Below are 24,133 nucleotides of genomic sequence, written 5' to 3'. Positions count from 1 at the left end.
GGCGGCAGGTGCGGCCCCTTCAGCCCCTCCGCTGAGCGGCTCGGCCCCCGCCCAGCCCCGCGGAGCCGCAGCAGCGCCGTCAATCAGCGTCGCCCCCCCCTCCGTCCTCCCTTCCCGCACGCCTCGGCGCGCTGCATCGGGCTCGGTGACAGCAGCGAGCTGAGCGCGGCGGGAGTCTCCGCTCCCAGCCAGCACCGAGAGTCGGGCGCGGCGGCGGCGGGGCTGGGAGGGCTGCCGAAGCATGCGGAGCCATGGGCCAGGGCTGCGGACACTCCATCCTCTGCCGGACCCAGCCATACCAGGCGGCCGCATCTGACATGTGAGTTCCCTCCCGCCGGCGCCGGGGATGGGGGACCACGCCGGGAGGGAGGGATGCTCTGGGAGTGATGCTGGGCAAAGGAGCGAAGGAGACATCAGGGACGCAGGAAAAAGTTCCTCCTGCCTGACAGCTGTCAGCGAGGGGGTGGCAGGGAAATGACAAGAGGCTGCGACCCCTCCCTGTTTCCCACTTGCCACCTATGTTAGCCCTGGGGCAGGTCATCACTGGTGTTTCTGTGCCAGAGGGCTGGTGTGAACGGAATCCCCCTGTTTCCCCATCACCCTCATCCCATGATGATTACCTGCAAGGGTGGAAGGCTCCTGGCCCAGTGGTGGGCTGCAGGGGGGGCCCGGGTGACTTTGTGAAATTCAGGTCAGGCCTCTGAATTGTGGTTTTGGCAGCTTCACACAGGGCAAGAGAAGCCACCCCCTGCACCCACCCACTCACCAAACAGATTTGGGGGTCCCGGTGTCACAGTGCCTGTCTGTATATGGTGAGGTGGGAATGGGGCTCCATGGGTCATGGTGGTCTCATGCTACAGCAGACACAAGGGACTTTGTGTAAGAGCATGGAGTGACCTTGCTGAGGGATGACAGTGCTCCCTGGAAGCAGGGAAGGGTGATGCTCTGAAGACCCCACGTGGGAAGAGGGGCTGAGCTGGCTAACGGGAAGCTTGCAGTGTCTCAATTCCCATCACCCACAGGCTTGACTGGGGCTGGTGGAGACCCCCTTCTCTGTGTGCACGCATGTGCAGCACTCACGAGGCTCCACAGCTGCTGGGGAGCAGGCCATGCATGGGCGGTTCACAGTATATGGGTGCTCTGACTCCTGGGTACCAAGAGATCTGGGGTGCTCCCAATCCCTTCTCCCCCTACTCCAGCGGGATCAGATCCCACATTGTCAAAGGGTGAGCTGAACCACAGGAAAGAGATACAGGTCTTAGGGCAAAAAGGCTTCTCAGTGCTTGTATTCCTTTGTCTGGCAGTGCCAGCTCCACATGCTCAGGCTCTGGCCGAGCTGCCTGGCTCAGCAGCCCACACCAAGACGACCAGAACCAGGGGGCACATCGCTGCACTGGGATGTGCCCGGAGCAGCCTTGGGTCTCCTGGAGCAGGTGCTTTAGGTGATGACAGGAGTATTGGGGTGCAGGGAATCTTCCATCCACTCCTGCCCCAGTGCTACACATTTCCCTCACCGGGTTTTCGCACCTTCATGAGTTGACCTTCGGATGAGGACTTTGTCCCTCTCCATAGAAAATACCCTCCAGCATCTCCATTGCCTACATGCAATGTGTGGCTTGGATCTGTGTTCTCAAGGCCCCAGTAGGTGCCGATCCTCCTACACTTCCGTGGGTGCTGGGTCTGTCTCTGCAGGCAGCATCCTTCCCTCAGTTCTCCTGTCTCACTCCCTGGTGCTGTGTGTGCTTTGTTTCCTGCAGAGATCCTTCCCTGGTGCTGCCTGAACATGTGCATGTGTCCTTTTCTTTAAGCAAAACACACAAAGGTCTTGAAATGCCATGCGATCCCCATGTTCCCTCCTGTCTCTGCTGCTGTTTAAAGGCTTTTAAAAGAAGTAGGTGACAGAAAAGATTGGTGTAGCTGTGTTGGCTGTGCTCCTCAAGCTGCCCCAGGCAGGCAAGGTAGGAACAGTGAGTCCAGCTGCTTTCCCCTTTTACCCAGGATACGTCCTTCATAGATATTTGTCCCTATTCCTGTAAACCCCAAGGGGTATATAGAAGTGGCAAAGCTTGCAAAGAGCTGTCAGAGAATGATGCCCTTAGCCCTGCAGTGCTCCCTGGAGGGGTTGCAGTAGTGAGATTGGTGCTGTGGGGAGGGCTGCTGCCTGCTCCCTGCCTCCACTCCAGCCCTGCGGTGTTTGATGCTGGCTGGCAATGATGCGTGAGACTGGGATCCAGTGGCCCAGCTCTCCCATGTGCATGGTGCATTTTTTGCAAGGGGATGGAGGTGCAGCATTATCCAGGTCACATTTTAACCCATTTCTTCCTTTTCTCCCACTGGGAAGTGTGTTCCTGGGCGGGTGGACGCTGACCTGGTTAGCGGTGGGTGGGATGTCAGGGTGCCTGGAGCTGCTGCTGTCACAGCATCTGACAGCAGCTGGGGCTGGGGAAGAAGCTACTGAGCCCTGGGGATGGAAAACACAGAGGAGGAGATGCTGCTCTGAGCACCCCTGTGGAAGGCCCCAGGTCAGGGCTTCCTTCAGGGCAGAACACTGGCTGGGATGCAGGGGGTGTGAGCTGGGCATTGGCCTTAGAGCACCTGAAAAGGTGAGGGCAGGCTGCCAAACCACCTCAAGAACCCCCCTGACCCTTCATGGCTATTGCTGGTCCCCAGGCTGCATGTGTAAAGTGCCATGGAAAATACCCACTCCATTGTCCTGTCAGTTTGGCCAGGATGGCTCTGCTCCTCCCCAGGCCCTCACTTGCCAGGGAAAGGGGTTCAGTGGAATGAGGTTAACCTGGTCCCCCATTGTTTGGGTTCTTAGGTGATGTTCTCCAGGTTTTTTGAAGCCTGGGGCTCTTCCTACCCTTGTAACTGGGGCTCTTCAGGATCACCCACCTGCCTGGGCACCCAGCCCTGGAGCCTGGAGGTGCCTGGCAGGGAAAATGGAGGGGAAGCTCCTGGTCGCAAGCTTCCTGCATTCTGCATATGCCAGGAGCTTCCCAGCACCCTGCACCTGTCCATGGGAGATCTCCAGGGTGAGTGAGAAATTTCCCCTCCATCACCCCAGGGCATCTCCCTGAGCATCTTCAGCTTTAGAATAGGCAATTGTTTGGAAGTGTTGGGAATTGGGCGAGATTCTGGCTCTGTTAGTGAGGACCCTCACCAAGTGTGCCCTGGCCATCATCTCCAGCAGAGCCCTGCACATTACCTGTGAGCTGTGCTGCTTTGGGGGCTCTGGGAGGCTGAGCATCCATCTAGGGCTGAATGCAGGATTCCCTGGGGGCAACGGTGGATGCAGCAGCAGTTTCTGGGAATCCCTCTTTCCTCCTGCTCCCCTCTGACCCTGGTCCTTGCTTTTTGCTTTTGTCTCATTCCCTGCTCCCACGTGGCTCAGCGGGAGCTGCGCTGGGCTGCAGACAGAAATGCCAGCAGGGCCCGGAGCTGCGTGGGACTTTCTGCCTGTCCAGCTTTATCCTGTCCTCCTTAATGGATGGGCCTGTCTGGAGGGGGGAGTGAGTGGGATGGAGAGTGTTGGGAGATGCTTTGTCTGCTACCATGACTTCATCTGCGCAGCAGCAGCAGCAGCAGTGGGGTCAGGCAGTGGACAGGCTGCTGAGTGTGGGCAACAGGCAGCCTGGAGCTCAGATCCCCCTGGCCAGGGTGCCAGCGGTGGGTGGAAAGTCTCACCCGCCTTGCAACAATGGGCGATGACAGCAAGATTTGATGTTTGAGGAGTTGGAGCCTGAGCTGTGGGATGATTGGTTTGGGTTGGAAAGAACCTTAAAGCCCATCCAGTTCCAATGTCCCTGCCATGGGGAGGGACACCTTCTACTACACCAGGTTGTTCCCCATCCAATCCGGCCTTTTAGCAAGGTCTACAAAGGTGTAGGAAGGTCTACAAAGGTGTAGGAAGATGTTTGGAAACACCTTGTAGGCTGTCCCCAAACCTTGTCATCCACACAGCATCCTCGGGGAATGGACCAGTATAGCAGCCTATGGGACTTGCTGTCAAGAATATCCCCGAGGCTGGTTATTTGGCAGCAGCAGCCCTTGATCCGCTCCTGTCCCAGATCCTGCTCCCAGTACCAAATCCTGCTCCTGGACCCATGTTCTGAGCCCTGCCTGCATCACTGGTGTGTGGAGTCAGAGGGGAGGAAGGACTTCGGAGAAGCTTGAGTGGGTTCAAGCCTTCTGGGTCTTTGTCAGTTTGTATTTTCTATGATAAATCAAATAGAACAAGGAGGGGCATTTGGAAGTGGGGTGGGGTGCATTTCCCACTGAAAATATTAAACCCTGACTTTTTTGGCTGGGGCTGGGTTAGGGCTTAGCCTGAGCATTGCGGCCATCGAGGACAGCTTCACTATGTGTCTTGGCATCCCAGAACCCTCTGCTCTCCACCCAAGGAGGGAAAGCAGCCAGCAGCTGCCAGTGCAGCCCTGGGACAAAGTGCTGACTTAGCCAGAAGCCTCCCCTGGCTCCCAGTTGCTTTTCAGCCCCTTCCCAGGCTGTTAGTAACTTGCACGTTTCAGCTGGGTGACTCAGAAGACAGCGAGAAGATATTTATAAGGAGCATTTGAAAGGCAGAGACTGGTGAAGGGTTTACTTCCTCCTCTTCTCTTGAGCTGTTGCCAGCTGAATGTGGCTGTGCTTTGCTTGGCTGTGGAGTGGGGTCTGGTAGGTAACCTGTCCATGTTCCCTGAAGTTCAGTGTCTGCTTGCTATGGCATGAGGATGCTGATGCTCCAATGAAAGCCTCCGTGCAAACCCCTTGTTGTTTACAGGCACACTAAATCTTACCCCATTGCAGCAGAGCCCTAATGCTACTGCCTGCGAGGAGAGCCAGAATTTGGGAATACAGGGATTTTCAGCCCCAGCGTGTCTGATGGTCCCCAGGCTGGCTCTGAGGCATGGAGCCCTGCCAAGCGGGGGCATCGATCAGCCTGGTGAGAATGGTGGTGATGCTCTCGGATGTGTGTGCAGCTTCTTGGTGGTTTGGGGTTTCTCCTCACATCAGAGCTGTCCTGTGTACCTACTCCTGCAGCGAGGATGTCTCCACAGCCCTGTCCTCAAGCCAATACTTGGCTTGAGCCTGGGTGGAAGGACACAGGCCATGCGTATTGCTGTGTTTTCCCTTGCTCTCCCCAAAATGGGGTCTTTCCCCACGTTTTTTACTAGTGTGATCACAGACGGCTGGATCTGTGAATGGAAAAAGCAGGTGGAAACCATGAAGGTTTTAAGTAAGAAATTGGGGTCGGGGAAGGTGGTGCTAGTGATGGGGAGCAGTGCCAGTGCCAGAGTCCCTAATCTCCTGACTCAAGCAGGGTGATGGCAATTTTCAAGAATTTGATTGTCAGCTGCTCAAGCCAGGAACTCCTGCGGGTGCTGGGAGGAGGGTCTTGGATCCTGAGCATGAACATCCTGGGGAGCTGCAGGATGTGGGGACCCCCTTGGTCCTTCTGCAGCACCTCAGGGGTGGAGCTTGGCCTCCCTTTGGCTGATGAGGGGCTCGGACTGGGCCTGAGGTTAGGATTAGGGTTAGGGTCAGAGCTAAGGTTAGGGGTAGAGCTAAGATTAGGGTTAGGGTCAGAGCTAGTGCTAAAGTTAGGGCTAAATTTAGGTCTGGGTTTAGGGCTACAATCAAGTTTAGGGCTAGCGATTGGGTTAAGGATAGGTTTAATGTTAAGGCTAAGGCTAAGTTTAGCATTAAAGTTAGGTCTAGGGCTAAGATAAAAAATTTAGGGTCAGGTTAGATCAAAGATTAGTGTTAGAGCTGGGGTTAAGTCTAGGACTGGTGTTAGGTCTTTGGCTAAGTTTAAGGCTCAGGTTAGTATCAGGACTAGGACTAATTTTAGGTTTATGCTTAGGTTTAGGTTTAAGCTTAGGTTTAGTGTTAATGGTAGCCTAGGGTTAGATTTAGGGCTAGGGTTAGACCTGTGCTGAAGGTTAGTGTTACCATTTGTGTTAGAGTTAGATTTAAGGCTTAGTTTAGTGTTAAGGTTATAGTTAGGTTTAGATTTAGAGCTAGGCTGGGTCTAAGTTTAGGGTTAGAGCTATGGCTAGGTGTAGGTTTATGGTTAGGTCTATGACTAGCGTTAGGGTTAATGCTAGACTAGACTTAGCATTGAGTCTTCCAGGACAAAGGCATGCAGTGCCCTCCATGCTCCCTCAGCAGAATATGCTCCATTTTCCCCATCAGCACAGCCTTGTGGCCTTCCCATCCATGTTTTTCCCCCTTCAGCTGAGCCAGAGCCTGTCTGGGACCGGTCATGTGGTTTGATTTTGTCTCCCAGCTGTCCTGGTCTCACTGGGGAGTGGGACAGATGCTGAGTCAGCAACACTGCTGGATGAAACCCCCAAAACTGGAATGTTTTGCTAAAGCTCAAGCAAGGAAAAATGGTGCTGGGTGTGGACAGAGCAGGTCTTGAGGCTTGAGAAGAGTCTATGTGGAAATGCCAGCCAAACTGCTGAGGGCCAAACATTCCCCAAAATCAGCCTGAGGGCACTAAGGTGCCTTTTGGGTGCTGGTTTCCTTTGATCAGACCCGAGATGCAGGCAGATGCAGCAGCAGAGTTGGGTGAGCATTCACTCCAGAGGATGCCGCAGGAAATGAGTTGCTCATGGTGGGTGCTGGGTATAACAAACCCCTGAGCCTTAGGAAGAGGTTGAGGGGGCCTGCTGTTGAGTCTGACTGTCTCCAGTCAGAAATTATGCTCCTGGGAATGGCCGTCAGCCCCTGTCAGGCACCTGTCTCTGATCCTGCACCTACCAGATCAACAAGACACACCTGGAAGTTCTTGGGGTAGGATTTGTGCTGTGTTGTGCCATGCTGCAGACCAGGTGGAGGGGCCACGAGTGCCAGTTGCTCCACATGGTTTGGGAACCCAGGGTTCAGGGTAATGCCAGAGACATGTCCTTGGGGCCCCCCATGTCCAGCTGTGACCATCTCCCCCTCTTCAAGGACACAAAGCAACCTGTCCCACTGTGCTGCTCCTGTGAGAATGCATGGATGGAAAGAAGGTCTCATCCTCCCAGCAATACTGTGGGAGCTGGCTTCTGGGGTGTGTGGGTATGCTGTTTTGGTGAAGATGGAGGGCTTTGTGAAGGTGGGGGCTTGGCGCTGCTGGAGAACCCCCTCTCCCCTGCTGCGCAGGCAGGGACAGGGACAGCAGGTCCGTGGGCTGGCGAGAAGTGCAGAGTCAGGCACGGTGTGCGCTGCCATGCACAGAGCCTGGAGGGAGCTCCGTGTGCCAGCCGAGAGTGCAGAGAGCCATAGCGTGGGCAGGGGGACCCCAGTTATGTTCCCCAGTCCCCTTCCTCCTGAAACTCCAAATCTGCAGGCACTGCAGAGAGCCCAGGTGCTCCCAAGAGGGACCGCGGTGACACTCTGGGAACCCTGTTTCTGTCCTTACCTGTGCAGCTCAGTTGGATCCTGGCTCCTGAACCAGTCCCTGTCTGTCACCAGGGACTGTGACACAGGGAAGAGGACAAGGCTAGGGACTCTTCTCAGGTGGCACCTGGCTGCCAACCCTCCTGCCAGCGCTCTGTCCAGGCACAGTGTGGCAGGGAAGCTGGAGCCAGCAGTTCAACCACAGAAAAGCCATTAATTAATGGAAAGCGTGATCCAGGATTAAAAGCCCGACATGCTCCGGCACTGGTCCCAGTACCAGTGGGATCTTGGCTGTGCCAGGGACCAACCCAGAAGGATGCACCAGGGGAGGCTTAGTTTGGATATTAGGGAAAATTCGTTCCCTGAAGGGGTGCAGTGCAGGCTGCACAGGGCAGTGGTGCAGTCCCCATCCCTGGAGAGATTTAAAAGCTGTGTGGATGGGTTAACATGGGTTAGTGGTGTCCTTGGCAGTGCTGGGGGAATGGTTGGACTTGATGGTCTCAGAGGGCTTTTCCAACCTAAACGATTCTGTTTCCATGATTCCACATGGCATCTCCATGCCCATCCCAGGGCTGAGCTGCATCTCTCTGCCGGTTCCATCTCTCCCCCAGTACCCACACCAGCCCCATCACTGGAAGTCCTCACAGCCAATCCCCATCCCCAGTTGCCCCCTCCCCTCCTCTCAGGGAAAGCTGAGGCTTTGGAAGTTAAAAACTCAACTCAGCTCTGGGAAACAGGTTGAAGGTGTCAGACAGAGCCACTCTCACCCTGATGAGCCTCCAAGGCATGCGTGGCTTTGAGCTGTGTCCTCCTTTGTCTCTCCGCAGATGGTCCCCACTCCCTGCACTAACTCTGGCTCATGGGAATATTGGGATCATTTGGGAGGAGGTTCTGGCCCAGTGAGTGGCTCCCACTTGTGCCATGTTCACAGATGGAGGATCCAGTGAGAAATCTGTGGTGTTGCTTGGGAGACCATCCCTGCTTCTGGGGGGCTGTACTTCCCAGAAAGCATGGGGCATGGAAAGCAGAGGCAGGCTCCTGGCTCCTGCTCTATTAATACTATTTTTAAAGGAAAAAAATGCAGGAAAAGAAAAAAAAAAAAAAGCAAAGGGTAGATGATGAACACATGCTGAACCACCATCAACGGCAGCTTTTTTCCCCCCTCTAGTTATCAACTAAATGTACTAATTGAAAGATGAGTTGGCAGCATCTGTAGTGCTGCATTTATCCAAGGACAATTCCCCAGGGATTCAAGGTAACTGTGTGTTTTTTCTCTCGCCTTGCTATGCTCCTGCCTGGTTGGCTCCCTTGGGGTGCTGGTGGCTTTGCTTGGAGGTCCCCGTGGTGGTGGGATTTGCAGGGATGCCATGCAACAGGGATGAAGATTTGCAGGGCTGCCATGCAATGGGGACAGGGATTTGCAGGCTTGCAGGGCTGCCAGGCTTTCCAGCCCTATCACTGAGGCCAGCTGCATTCCTGTGGCTCCTGGCAGCCCCGGGAGCTGCTCTCCCAGCCTGGCAGCAGGGGCAGCTGGCTGCATAGGACCTGATGCTCCAGGGTGGAGCACCCGGAGCAGTGTGTTTGCCAAGTAAACAGGGCTCAGCCTTCTGCAGCCGGATCAACAGCCTTCACACGTTTGCTCAGCAAATAAATCCCACCCGGCAAAGCTTTGGTGCCACTGGTCCCCTTCCCGCCATGCTCCTGCCAACTGGTCTGTCAGTGCCCAGCATCCTGCAGCACCTGCCCATTATTCTGCAGGTCTGGAATTACGAAGGGCTCATGATGGCTTCAAATTAAACATGGCAGCTCAGCAGCCATCCCTTGCCTGGAGATGCCAGGGTGATGCTTAACCATGTGTGCCCATACTGGGATCTGTCCTGTGGATGTGCAGGGTGAAGTCCTTCAGCCCCAGTGAAATATTTTGGCTCTGGACTGAGCAATTGCAGGAAACATGCAATTTTCTGTCACTTCTGGAGGCTGGGGAAGGTGGAAACTGCATTGGCAGGTGTTGGTCTGGGAGGCTGGCTGCTCTGGTGATGGAAGAAAGATGTCTGGGTGTGTGGGGATCCTGGAGCGCCCTATCCATGCCAGAGCACCATACCCTGCCATTGCTGCTTCCCTTGCTCCAGGGTCTCCTGTGCCCCTCCTCTGCCCCAGACCATGTTCCCTCTGGGGTCCTTATCCCCCCATAACACACTGCCCACAACGAGGGTTCTATTGAGGTGGGGACAGATGCCACCTCCCCCCTTCCCTTTGCCTTGCGACTGTGGGATGTGATCCCAGCCATTTCATGGGCTGGTTGGATGCTGCTCCACCTGTCATCTTTCTCTGCTTCCCATTTATTTTCCCCTCACAGATATACTCTTGAGCCCCTGCCACCTGCAGAACTGGGACAACCCCCTTTGCCCAGGCACTACTGTCCACCTCAGGGACCCATTTTCTTCCTGTTCCCTCATCCCTGAGGGGCTGGAGGCATATCCTTCCTTTTACCTTCACTCCCAGAGCAGCAGGACTGTGGCTTGGTCAGGATGTGCCTGTGGGTAGTGAGCATCCCGTCTCCCTGCGCCATCCCTGGCAGAATGGACAGGCACCGGGGTCACCACTGTCACCCCATGGGGACACTGCTGCTTGCCCTGCCACAGAGCTCTCTGGTGCCGGGGCCAAGCCACCCTCCAGCCTTCCAGCTTCTCCAAAGTCACCAGAGTCACTTGTGCACTTCTAGGCCACTAAGTGCTGTAATTACAGATATGCTTTAATTAACATAATTGCGTTTCTACACAAATAAAACATTTGGCGCAGTTAATTCCAAGGCTGCAGCTCCAAACACGAGGTTTCCTGGCCCCCCTGTGGAGATGGCAGGGGGTCTAGCAGAGAGTGGGGTTCTTACCTCCCTGCCAGATCATCCCAGTCCCAGCCAGGGCCTGAGCCAGAACCCCCCATACCCCACTGGAGTGCCCTGCCCTGGTTTGGTGGGGACAGCTGTGCTGGCAGACACTAGGATTGCTGGGATATGGCGCTGGGATTGCTGGAACACGCCACCAGGTTTGCTGGGATATGGCACTGGGATTGCTGGGGCACTGTACTGGCCTTGCTGGGACACAGTTCTGGGTTTAAACACAGCAATTGTTTTGTTGGGAAGTAGCAGTGGAATTGCTGGAGCATGGTACTGGACTTCCTGGGATGCAGCAAGGGGATTGCTGGGATGCAGTACTTGCTAGGCCATGCCACTGGACTTGCTGGGAGATGGCGCTGGGCTTGCTGGAACACCATATTGGGCTCAGTGGAACAGAGCACTGGGATTTCTGGGATGCAGCAAACCCAGTGGTTTGCTGGGACACAGAACTGGACTTGCTGGGATGCAGCCCCAGGATTGCTAAGACACAGCACTGGGTTTGCTGGGATATGGCACTGGGATTGCTGGGCCATGGTGCTCAAATTGTTGGAGCACCATATTGGGCTTGCTGGGATGCAGCACTAGGGTTGCTAAAACATAGATCAGGGCTTGCTGGGACACAGCACTGGGTTTGCTGGGACACAGCTGGAGCCCAGTGGGTGTTCACCCTGGCTGGGCAATGGGCACAATGGGTGGATCTGGCCCCTCCATCCCATCCCAGAACCTCCCACTGAACTGCCCCCAGGGTGCTCCCAGCACCCAGAGGCCCCTCACCCCCCATTCCCTCTTTAGCAGACCCCAGTGCCCACCACAGTCTTGGGAGTCTTTGGATGAAGGCTGGAGCCAGCGGCAGCATCCCAACCCTTTGCCAGGAAGATGCCAGGAAGAACTGAGAAAATGGCTGGTGCTCATGTGCTAAAATGCCCTTTTCATTTAAAAAAAAACCAGAAGAAAAGGGGAAAAAAAATTCCATTTCTCTCTGGCTGAAAATGAAAGTGATTATGTAACGAGCAATAAATTACGGAAAGGAATGAGTCATTGGAGCAAATCCCAAGAAAGGCACAGTATTTTTAGCTCCAACACCCTGTGCTGTACTGTGCATTAACCCTTGCAGGACTTGGCCCCCCACTTCACCCTGCCCCCAGGCTGACCCCCCCCAGAGGCACCATATTGGTTTCTGTGAGGATTTTGTCCCTGTGACATTCCCAAGGGAAGATGGAAATGATGTAAGCTGTGGGTCCCTCATCCCATGGCCCTTCTTTGTATGGGATGCTTATGGGTAGTCCAGGGAATACTGCTCACCCCAGATCCATGTCCCCATCCTGGGCTAAGCCCCTGCTTTGCTTCCCCTCTGCTCATTCCCACTGGGATAATTAATCCTGATCCCTTCCTGAGACCCTGGGCACCACTGTTGTTTCCTTGCCAAAGAGCCTGAAGAATTAATTAGGAAATAAAAGCAAGGAACAAATTAATTGGAAGAGAAGTAGCGAGGGAGCGAGTGAGCAATCCTGCTTTAATCCAGGTTAAATTGGGGAGTGATTGCTTTGTTAACAGAAGAGATGATGAGAGAGAATTGGAGCAGGCAGGTGCCAGGCGAGACAGTGGCAGCAAGCATCCAGATGCCAAGGGATGCCCATGGAGAGCTGTCCTGAGTGTGGAGGAAAATCCTGGCGACACGAGTGGGAAGCTGGAAGAGGAATTTGGAAGAGAGGCTCAGAGCATCTTGGGGTCAGGGCTCAGAGTGTCCCAGGATCAGCACTCAGACCATCCTCGGGGGCCCAGAGCTTGGAGCACCCCTAAGAAGAGGGCTCAGAACATCCTTGGGATTGAGGCATGGAGCACCCCTGGGATCAGGGCTCAGAGCACCCCTGGGCTTTGGGCTTGGAGCACCCATTGGAACAGGCCTTATAACATCCCTGGAGTCAGGGCTTGGAATATCCCTTTCTTGAGTGACATTATCATTCATGCCCGCTTTTGGGAATCCTGTGGGATTCTCAAAATCCCCAGCGCAGGGACAGGGACCCTCTTCCTTGTGTGCCACACTTCTTTGGGGTATCCAAGCTGGTGGGAACCAGGCCTGCTTCTCTGTCCCTGAACAGATCCCTGGGTGCTCATGGTGGCACTACACTCCATTGTCACCTGGCAGCAACCCCACCCCTAAACAAGAGGCCAAGGAGAGTGGCAAGGATGAGTGAGAGCCAAGTCCTCGTGTCCTGCAGCTGGAGTGGGGTCAGCTCAGAGCGACACAGCCAGTGCCAAAGGATAACATCTCCTTTTATTTAATCTGGCAGTAAATTCCTGTCTTCCATATGCTTGGGCTGGGCTGGGATTTTCCTTATTGCTGCTGGGCCACCTGGAATAGTGGTGTGGCACTGTATGTCCAGGGGCTGCTGTACCCCCCAGTACATGCTGTCCCACAGGCACCTGCTGTCCCTTCTCCTGCTGCATGCTCTCACTCTGGCACGTGCTTTCCCCAAAATCCATGTGTCCCTCCAGAGCCATTCTATCCCTCCAGGCAATCCTTGTCCTTATGGACAAGTGCTGTCCCTTGTCAAACATGCTGTCCCTCTGCACACGTGCTGTCCTTTCAGGCACCTGCTCTCCCTCAAGACACATGCTGTCCCCAGGTGTGCAGTGTCCTTCCAGACACAGGGTGTCCCCCAGATGCACGCTGTCCTCTTGGATGTCACCTGTATGGACACATGCTGGTCCCATGAATGCAGGCTGTCCCTATGGATACATGCTGTCACCCTGGATGTGGGTTGTCCCTCTGGACACCTGCTGTCCCTCTGGGTTCAGGCTGTCTCGCACGGACATATGCCGTCCTCTGGGATTCAGGCTGTTTCCATGGACACACTTGTCCCTGTGGATGCAGGCTGTCCCCATGGATACATGCTGTCCCTTTGGACACACGCTGTCCTCATGGATACACTCTCTCCTCCTGGATTCAGTTTGTCCCCATGGACACATGCTGTCCCCCTGGGTACACACTGTCCCCCTGGATGCATGCTCTCGCCATGGCATATGCTAATCCCCCGGATGCAGGCTGTCCCCATGGATGTCCCCTCTCCCTCACCCCTCTAAGGGTGCAGTGGGGATGTGTTCTGTCCCTACCCACCCAGGATACTCTCATGAGACAGGCTGTGTGTGACTCAGGAGATGAAATCCCACTAGCCAGGGCTGGTGAAGATGCTGGTGGCCACCATGGCTAAAGCTTGTCCATGAGGACTGTCTGAGCCAGCTGGGAAAGCAGCCAAAGAATGGGGAGAGAGGTATGGAAACAGAGCCAAGAGCCATCCCAGCCCCACAGGGACCCGACCACCATAGTGGGACCAGCAGGGCTCTGCCATCATATTCATCCCCCTAATTAGCCCTGTGGTGTGTGTGGGCTGCTGGTGGCCCCCCAGCCCCTGCCATGCTCTGAACTGTCTCCATAGAGACCCTCTAAGGGCTCCATCCTTTACTCATCAGCGGTATCACTTAATCAGCTGGGCCCTTCCTTATCCCTTTGTCATCCCTCCACAGAATCTGCTTGGAAGGAACCTACGAGGAGCATCAACTCCTGGCCCTGCACAGCACCATCCCCAAGAGTCACACCCTGTGCCCAAAAGTACTGTCCAAATGCTGCTTGAACTCTATCAGGCTGGTGCTGTGACCACTTCCCTGGGGAGTCTGTTCCAGTGTCCAGTCACCCTCTGGGTAAAGAATCTTTTCCTAATATCCATCTTAAACCTCTCCTGACACAACTTCAGACCATTCCCTCAGGTCCTGTCACTAGTCACCACAGAGGAGAGATCAGTGCCTGCCCCTTCTCTTCCCCTCACAAGGAAGTTGTAACTGCAATGAGGTCTCCTCTGTCTCCTCCAGGCTGAACAGACCAAGTAACCTCAGCCATTCCTCACACAGCTTCCCCTCAAGGCCCTTCACCACCCTCATTGCCCTCCTTCAGACGCTCTCTAGTGGCTTAATGTCTTTTTTATCTCATGATGCCCAAAACTGCCCCAAGCACTCGAGGTGAGGCTGTCCCAGTGCAGAGCAGAGCGGGACAATCCCCTCCCTCGCTCAGCTGGCAATGCAGGGCCTGATGCCCCCCAGGGACACGGGTGTGACTCATGTGACTCATGTTCAACTTACTGTCAACCAGCACCCCCAGGTCTGTTTCCACGACACTGCTTTCCAGCATCTCATTCCCCAGTCTGTACATACATTGGGGTTGCCCCATCCCAGGTGCAGGATCCTTGATGAACTTCACACACTTGGTGATTGTCCAACTCTCCGATTTGTCAACAGCCCTGCCCCATTTTTTATTGTCTGGGAACTTGCTTAGTCCGAACTTCCAGTCCTGTGTCCAAGTCATTTATAAAGATGTTGAAGAGCACAGGACTTCCTCATCCCTTCCTCATCCCTTTGTTATCCCGCTTTGAACCCAATAATAGCCCAAGCCCCAGACCTGATGTATCCAGGTCCCTGCAGTTGGCACCTCTGGGGGCCATCCCCACAGAGGGGCTGGTGCCAGGGCACCCCCTTCCTTGCCCAGCCTGAGATCATTCTGGGCTGTGGCTCCTGTGGTGGATCAAGGGATCCACCTGGATCCTGGATCCCACCCTGCCGGGGTGCTGGAGATTTCTGGGGGTGACAGTAGTGCACACACACACACTCACACACATGCACACCTATCAACAGCTGCAGGCACAGCTCTTCTTTGCTTCCACACATTCCCAACTCTCCTGCTGCTCCCAGCAGGTCCATGCCATGAACCCACCTGGTACCTCCTAGCGCCCCCAGCATTATGCCTGGCATTGCTTGGGCAGTGGATGCCGCAGCATTCTCTGTCCCACTGCATTCCCTGCCCTGCAGCATTCCCTGCCCTGCTTGGGCACTGCAGCTGCGTTCTGGCCACTGGGTGGGATTTATCCATGGGGAAACCACAGAGCAGTAAATGGGATATTGATCAGGTGCCATTGTGGGGATTAGTGCAGAGTGGAAGAGCAGATGAATTGATTTCTGATGGGATTTAGAGCTGTCAGTGTACCTTGGACTAGCAGCTCCAGAGTAATAACAGCCCAATTCATTCACAGATCAGCAGGTCCATTAGTGGCCTTGTCAGTTCAGCCTCAGTCATCTCTGTTCCATGGGCAGGACCCCAGCCCCATGTGCCACCTGCATTGGCCACTGCGTGTCCCCTCCTTCCCCGGAGGACAGGGATGCTCCAGCCTGTGCCTCCCCAGAGCCAGGATCTGGCCCTGGGTCCATCCCGGTGCCACAGTTTAACGGAGCATTGCTGATCCTACATGACTCACAGCAGTGCTGGCGCAGCTGGGAACAACCTGCCATGCTGCCTCCTGCCCCACTCTCCTCCCATCCCAGTGCTCCCAGTATATCCAGCATCCCCACAGATGCTGCTCTGGGGGCAGGTTGCTGCAGTTGCTAGGGATGGGGAGAAACAGGATTTCAGGGTTACACAGAGTGTAAAGGCTCATCTTGGTGCCTTAACCCCCCAAAATCCTTCAACTTTGGGCATTTGATGCCATTTGCTGCCAGCACCTCCCAGGGGAAAGTTGGAGTGGGGTTTATCTCAGTGTCTTTGGTGTGGAACATTCCATTACCATGGAATAAGGGTTAATATTTACTCACCTGCATGAACTTTGCTCCCATTGATGTTATCAGACACCCTCCAGATGGGATGCGGGGTGACTGCTCCCCAAGTTCCCAGGAAGAGACAGGATGCACAGCACCAATTGGTCCACCCCAGGTTGGAAACAAGGGAAAACTACAGAGTGGATGGAAATATGGGAAGCCTGGCTGGGAAGCCCACACTGCTGCCTCTCCTCAGCACCTACAGTTATTCCCCAGCAGCTCCAGGGCCTGGTTCTGAGGCTGTGTGTGTCCATCTGACTGCTGCGATGTTCCCATCCAAGGGATGCCATTCCTGGGGTGCACAGAAGAGCCAGGGGGCAGCTCATAATTACCCCGGGTCATTAACAACCTGACTGGGAGATGAGCAGTGATGCATGGATGCAATGGCAGTACTGCAGCTCAAGTCCCTGCACCCGTGTGTCCCTGCACCCGTGTCCCACTCCCCTGTCTCCACGTGCTCCTGTGTCCCTGCGCCCGTGTCCCTCCACCCCGATGTCCCTGCACCCGTGTCCCTTTTCCCTGTGTCCCTGTACCTGTGTCTCACTGTCTGTCACCAGGCTTTTGTGCCTATACCCCTGTGTGCCACCACCTGCTCCCAGCCCCCTCCATGTCCCTGCAGCTCTTGTATCCCTGCACCCCTTTGTCCCACTCCCTGCCCCCAGGCACCCCTGGGGCGAGCACTGGGGACAGCTCCGTGCTGTGTCCTTGTGCCCAGCAATGGCTTTGTGTTCCCTGGGCAGCTATGCTGGCTGTGAGCTGCTCCGTGGGTGGCTCTGGTGACAGGAATGTGCCAGGTTTGTCATGGATCCTGCCAACACTCGGCTCCTTGGGGTGTTCCCACTGCCGGCCCCACTGGGAATCTGCTATTCCTACCGGGCATCTACTTTATTCATGGACCCCCGGACCTGCATCCGTGCCAGCAGGACCTGTCCAGGCTGGGGTGACACTTGGTCCCTGCAGCAGGGTGAACCCATAGCGGGGGATTCCATGCCCTGATCTTGGGGATCTGGCGGCTCTGGTGGTGTTCTAGTCAGGACGATGGGCACTGTGAGAAGCTGCCCTGGGGGGGCTGCACTGGTTTGAGGTATTCATGATCCTGTGCCACCCCGGGGAGAGATGCCCGTCGCCCTATGTCACCCCCAGGGGCAGGACCACCCTGACGCCGGGGCTGCTGTGGCAGGGTGGCCGGCACAAGCCACCCGGGGGGCCCCGGTGGCTTTGGCCACTAGATGGCCCCGCGGCTCCACTGGCCACCCTGACCTCCGGGACGCCCGGTCCAGCATCCGGGGGGTCGGGATTCAGGGAGCGAGATGGAGGGCGCAGCATGCAGAGTGTCTCTAAACCCTCCCCTGCTTGGCCCCCGCCTCGAGGTGGCATTTCCTTGTCACGACTTGTCCTAACGAGGGTTTCGAGACAATGCAAGAAGGTCGAGTCCTTACGAGCCACCAGCCAAACCCTAGAGCATCCTGTCCCTGAAGAGCACCCTGGGGACAGGGACACAGAGGTACAGGGACACGGTAGTGCCTGAGTACAGGGGAGTGGGACACAGGGACATGGAGGAGCAAGGATACAGGGGTGCAGGGACACGGGAGTGCCTGGGGACAGGCGAGTCCCGGGATGTGGAGGAAGAGCAGGCCATCTTCCCCCAGACCAGAATTTCCTCCTCTGCCCAGAGGAGGAGGAGGAGGGGGAGGGATGGAGATTGTCGCGCTGCCGGTGTCCCTCTCACCGCGTGACATGTGGCCATCGTGTGACGGCTGAGCACGTCGATCCTCCATGCGGATTCCCTGGGGCCTCTGGGGTATGGGCAGCATCCCCAAATCCTGGTACTTGCCTCTGGTGGGGGGGAAGGGGGGGAATGGGGGGGAAGGGAGGAGGTGTCACTCCTCACTGAGGGCAGTGGGGGGTTATAGGAGGGTAGGGACGAACAGACCCTATCAGGGGTCCCCGAGATAGGCATCCCTCGCTATCCAAGAGAGGAATGTTGGGTAGGACCCCTTCAGTATCCTACGGGATGGGGGCAGGGAAGGCTTTCTGTACTGAGCCCTGCATCAGAATTACCCACGGGCAAGGGACGGGGTGAGATTTCGGCCCCCCCCATCAGGGAGGATGAGGGGAAGACCGTCCCAACCCAAACGTGAGGCGCAGCCTTTAAGGAGGCAGAGGTCTCTTTATCTGGAGACTGCACGGGGTGGGAGAGCGGATTGGGAGGTGAGACACGCCCCAGAAGGGAGAAGGGGCAAGGGGGCAACTCCTGGCCCGATCCCCACGAGGGGAGGGTTTAACAAGGAGGGGGATTGTTGTCCCCCAGATGCCAGACCCGTGAGGGCACACCCGGTACCTGCCCCATAGGAGAGCACTGCCAGCCCCGCGCCCCAGAGCGAGGCCACCCAAACTGGGGAGCCATGCCCTGATCCTTTCCCCACATGGGCACCCCCTCCCCACCCCGGGTTCCCCCTTCACCACCCCACACTGGAACTCCCACCCCGACCCCATACCGGGGAGTGATATCCCAACTCACTTCCCACATCGAGACCACCCTCTCGACCCCCGCCCCACGCCGGGGACCCCCACCTCATATTGGAGAGTGATGTCCGACCCCCTCGCCACCCCACACTCCCCCGCCCATCCTCGCTTCTTAGAACCCCGCGGAGCCGCTGCCCCGCACAGCAGGTGCGGGGCGTGTCATGATCGGACGTATCGTGACGGGGCGTGTCGCGACGGGGGCGTGCACGCAGCCCGCGGGCGGTGCGCGGGTGCGCGGGACCGGGATGGTGCCGGGATGGTGCCGGGATGGTGCCACGGCTCCTCATCGCGCTCCTTCGCTTTTTCAGCCGCGGGTTCCTGCGGGCGGGGGACGCCGCTCCCGGCCCCGAGGCGCTACAGGTAGGGACGTCGGGACCTCCACCCCGAGGGGTCCCCCGCACCCCCCTCTCACTCGGGACCCTTCTCTTCTCAACCCGGATTTCCAGCCCCAACCGCGTCCCCTCCCATTCGGGACCCCCATCCCAGCTATATCCCGTTTCACCTGGGACCCTCAACCCACCTCCCCTCCCTCCCGGGAACTCAGACTCGCCTCCGCTCCTACCCGGGACCCCCGACCTACGTCCGCTGCACCTGGGACACCCGATTCACGTGCCCTGCTTCTGGGGACCTCCACCCCAAGCCATCTCCTCCCACCCGGGACCCTCAACCCTCCTCCCCTCCCAAACCACGACACGCGACCCACCTCCTCTCCCACCCGGGACCCCCATTCCCACGGCCTCCCTTCCCACTCGGTCCCGGGGGTGGTGGGGGTCCCCGTGTTTATGCTGTGGGGCAGGGTTGGGAGCCGGCGCTCCCGACTCGCCGTGCTCGGCGCTGTAAGGGGTAGGGGGCGATGGGACCGGGGGTTGCTGGACTCCCCATCCCTTCCCGCACCAGGGGTGGAGGGGGCTTTCCCGAGCACGTTTGCACCCGCTTGTCTCCTCCTTTTCGGTGGGGGGCTCTGAACCCCACGGGGAGAACCCGACAGGGAAACTGAAGCACGAATGGGGCTCCCGGGGTGGGGACGACGGTGCCCCCCCACCCGAGGCTTGAGGACACGCTGGGTTTCACGTAGGAAGGAGGCAGCGGGTTGGGGGCGTGCAGATCCCGGCGGGATCCCGGGAGGAAATGGGCTGGACCGGGAGGGAGGGGGGTCGGCCCGGTCCCGGGGGGACCCCCACGCCCTCCCGCAGCCGCCCCAGGAGCCGGGCCGCGCTATGGGGACTCTCCAGGACACTGTGAGCGACCCCGGGAAAGGGGTACCCAGGGGGTCCCGGGGGACCGGTGGCCTCGGGCTGGGGGTCCATTCTGTCCTGGGGCGTTTGGGGGTGCGATGTGCTTGGGAGTGTCTGGGGTTCTGTTTGTCTGGGGCAGTTGGAGCTCCCCCTTCCCTGTGTCCCCTTGCCCCGCTGGCGGTGGGACCCCCAAGAGCTCGGCTGTGTATTCCATCCTGCGGCCAGACCTCGGGGTGGGGGTGCTGGGAAGGAGGGAGCCCCCAGCAGGACCCAGCTCTGAGCCCCCCACCCTCCTTGCACCAACTGCACATTTTAGGGAGATGGAAGCTGCATCCCAGTATGTGGGTGGGGAAACACTTGGTCCTTCCTGCTCCTGCGCCTTCGAGCACACCCAAATTTGGGGAGGGGATGACTTGAGGGGGGTTCTTCCCCTCTTGCGACTGTCTGTTCGCCTGGATGGATCTCTGACTGGTGTGCTGATGGTTCTGGGTGTGAGAAGCGTGGCCTTGGTCCCCCTGGGGGTACAGCTACTTGGGGGGCTTGGGGAGCTCCAGGGGGCAGCGGCTTCAAGACAGGAGCGAGGACCCGGAGATTCAAGCTGGGAAACGAAGGGAAGGAAACGCTGTCTGGGAAATTGCCGAAAGCTGCTGACGGAGAGAAAGGAGCTGAGCAGGGCCAGCGTGCCCCGGGTGGGGGGGGAAATGAGCCCCCCCTCCCCTTCCGGATGGGAAGGTGGTGGCTTGAGGACATCAGAACTATCATTCAGCTTGGGGCTGGGATGTGAGACTCCTCACTGCCCAATGCAGTGATATGGGGTTCCCTGTGATCCCTCTCAGTCCCAGCCCCCAGAACCCAGCTGGGCCTGACCTAGGTGCTGGCAGCTGGGCAGGCTCTGAACCCTGGACACAACCCCCTGAGGGGATCTGGGGGTGTGGGGGCAAGGGAGCCACAACTTCCAGCCTGGGGAGTACAAAACCCACACAGATGGGGTGGTGGTGGGCAGACTGGTTTTAACCCAGTGGCACCGAGGAGGAGGAATGGATCGCATGGTGGGGCAGAGATGCATTCCTAGCTGTCCCTGGTGTGTGAGGCCACAGTGGCAGTGGGATATGACCCAGGATGTATGAGAAGTGAGTGGTGGGTATGGATCCTGTCCCTTCTCCAGCACAGGGTGAGTGAGGAACAGCTTATCCCCCACAAAATACCACTGGACCCCAGTCCCCATTGGTGTCCTGAGCGCTGACTGCATCTGGAACTCCCATCCCTGAGCCTGGGAGGGCGTATAGGATATATATAGGGCTTGGGGTGTTATTACCTCCCAACACCCTGTAGTGGGGTGAGACTGAGAATGTCTGTTCCTCCTCTCCCTCCCTGCCACCAGCTCCAATGCAATTACCTGCAGACTGGATCATGAATCAAACCCTAATTGATACATGTTCACAGCCTGGAGAAGCAGGAGGGGTTGGGGGCTGCCGCTGTCCCCAGGGGTTGCGAGGGGGCTGTGAGGGACTACACTCGGACACCTTTAGTGACCTGCCATGGATCAGGGAGCCTCAGCCAGCATCGTGGGGCTGCTCCTGCTTCAGTTTCCCCCCATGTGGGACCGGCCATGTTCAGTGGGCTGAGGACCCGTTGAGGGCAGTGAGGGGACATGCGTATGCAGGCGTTTGTCCTTGTGTTTCCTCTGGCGGACACAAACATATCAGCAGGGCAATAAAGGGGAGGAAAGGGCTGTGGCGGCTTCTTTCCATTACATGCGGCAGGGCTGGCTTCCTCCCACCCTCAGCAGGGCTGGGGGGTAGAGCAAGACCCCCAAACTGGGATGGGTGGGAGGAAAACACCCCAGTGTTTCCCAGCCAGGTGGTCCCCACAGGCCATAGGTGTGGGTGTCTCAAGGAGTGACTGCTTGCGGGTGTGGAATCAGCCTGTGCTGGCACTGCAGTGCCCTGGTGCTGATTTTTGAGGGGCAGTGGGGTTTGGGATATAGGTTCCAGAGCTCTCATGCCCCATGACATCACCCAGGAAGGGACGTCTGAGGTGGAAGTGCCCTGCTGCACCCCAGGCAGGGGAGCTGGGATAGAGGTGTTCCTGCTGCACCCCAAGCAGAAGGAATTGGAGGGGGTTAGTCCTGCTGCACCCTGGGCAGTGAAAAGCTGCGATCAGGATGCTCCTGTTACAGGATGACATGCATCTTCCCTCTGACTGGGATAGGCCCCTTGGGTGACCTTGGCTTTTTGGAGTCGAGCTGTGATATTTGGCAGGGAGGTGATGGACTGGGATCCCCTGCAAGCCTGGGTCTGAAGGGTGACCCTCTGGGAGCTGAGTCCATGGATCTGGGGACTGGCCTGGGACCTTTGCAGCTGAATCCCACTGCATCCCCACCCTGGCCACTCCATGGATGTGGGGGGGAGGATGGTGGGGACCTGCCCAAGGGAGCTGTGGGGTGGAAAATGCCAGGGAGCAGAGCTAGCTCCCGGGTCTCCCTCCTCGTGGTGCAGGACAGATCACTGCTCCTGGCCCGGCTCTGGCAGATGCAGGTTGTTCGGCACCTTTGGATGCCCTGGCCACAGCTTTGGGACCCCCGATAGACAAGGGGGGGTTGGAGGCCAGACCCCTGGCTGGGTGCTGACCCATTAAACACCAGCACTGTGATCCTTTCCTACATGTCATGGGCTTTGGGCTTTTCCTGGCTGTGCCTCAATTTCCCCATCTGAGTAGCGAGACCCCCACAATTCCTAGACCCCTTCACGGCAATTAAGAGCTGCATCCCACCACCGAACCCTCTTAGACATAGAAAATAAGAGCAGTCCCTGTATAGACAGAGTGGAACCCCCTGGGGGGGGGGGGGCAGCTCTGCCAGCCTTCAGCCCCCCACACCCTGCTCCGGAGCTCTGCCCCAAATCGAATTCCTCCCCAGCTGCAGATGGCCAGGAATTCAATTTTCCCAGATCCCATCAGAGGCTGATAAATGAGGTCCCTAATCACTGTGCAGATCCCATTAGTGCCAGCCATACCAGGAGGGGATGCAGGAATGGATGGGGGAACGCTGCATCTCCCTTCCCATCCCACTGATTCCTATCTCCCCATGGAACCTAGATGTCCCCGAGCCCCTCTCTGGCTCCATCCCCAGAGCTTTGACATGATGCTCCCAAGTAGAGCCAGGCACGGAGACTCCTGCATGGCTAATCCACCAGAAAACATCTAGGAAAGTCCTGGAAACCCAGCCAGGTGGCCAGTGTGGATGGGAAGGGGCCTGTGTGCCAGGGAAATTTTTGCACCAATGCCATGTCCCAGGAATGCACATCATACCAGCTCCCTCCCAGCACTGCCAGTGTCAGCACCCAAGGCATAGTGCCAGCTGGGTGCCAGGATGTCTCTGTCCTTTGGGGTGAAGGCACCCGCATACCAGGGATTCTCCTAAACATTGAGCAGTTTCCCTGCAGCTGCTGTAGGATGGTCCATATGTCCCCTCTCTGACATGGGTTAGAGACAAGTGACAGTGAGATGCCCAGTCCTCACCACCTTCTTTCTTAGAACAGTGAACTAATTAGTGACAAATTAGTGACAGATCATTAGGCTAGTGGCCGAGCCGGCTGTTCCAAGAAGGCCACGATGTTCTGGGGACGGAAATCCTTGAGGAGTGTGGCTGCTGTCCCGATTTGTCCTGCCCAACAAAGGGACATCAACAGGAAGCAACCTTGACTCTGGCCCTGTTCTCTTGGCCCCAGGAGGCCAGGCCAGGATGTGGGGGGACAGACAAGGAGCACCCTAAGGGCTTGTGAGCTGCCAGAGTTTGGGAAATTTGCTTGGTTCAGCAAAACATTCCACTCAGAATGTGCGGGGTCCTCAGGGAGTGGCATCTGCCTGGTTCCGGGCTGTAGAAACTCCACGTGCAAAGGGTCTGTGCAAATGCCCTGTGCAGTGTGAGCATGCCAGGCTCCAGTGAGGCTGATGTATGGGTGAGGAGGAGGAGGATGGGGTGAGGGATGCACTGAGCTCCGGGGAGACACTGGGCTCAGCATGGCTCATTCTACCTGGACTAAACTCTAGTGCCATCCTAAGCAGATCTTGCACAACCATGTCCCTTTGCAGGTGGGGAAACTGAGGTAAGGAACCTCCACAGAAAGGGAAACTGAGGTAGGCACAGGCATACAGGGCTCCTTGCGTGCTTTTTTGGGATGGCTGATTCCACAGACTTGCATCCTCCAGCCCTTGGAAGCCTCAGCCTGGATCGCTGGGTGCCAGGGTGTCTCCATGACGGAGTCCTGCACCCCAGCCCTTGCTTCCCATCCATACATTGCAACAGAACCCCAGGCAAACGACCATGAGGAGACAAGAAATATCCCAGAAGTGTTTCCTTCCCGTTTGCCCTCATTATCCCCCTGGAAAAGATGAGGTAATTAAGGAGCTACCGTGTTACAGGTTGTTGCTGCCTGATTAGATTAAAGCAATGTAA

At 57.1% G+C, this 24,133-nt stretch overlaps 1 protein-coding gene across 1 annotated transcript in view; it reads left to right on the top strand.

Moving 5' to 3' along the window:
* The first annotated feature begins 251 nt into the window (after window positions 1-251).
* Window positions 252-24,133, top strand: part of PDE2A (phosphodiesterase 2A) — a 41,393-nt gene continuing 17,511 nt past the window's right edge. The window contains exons 1-2 of the mRNA XM_039557005.1: window positions 252-319; window positions 18,751-18,802. Of these exons, the coding sequence (XP_039412939.1) occupies window positions 252-319; window positions 18,751-18,802 (120 nt within the window). The remainder of the gene's footprint in view (window positions 320-18,750; window positions 18,803-24,133) is intronic.

This window comes from Corvus cornix, chromosome 1 (assembly GCF_000738735.6).
Source record: "Corvus cornix cornix isolate S_Up_H32 chromosome 1, ASM73873v5, whole genome shotgun sequence".
Lineage (NCBI taxonomy): Eukaryota > Metazoa > Chordata > Aves > Passeriformes > Corvidae > Corvus > Corvus cornix.
The sequence above is the reverse complement of the archived record's forward strand: the minus strand, read 5'-3'. Positions and strand labels throughout refer to the sequence as shown.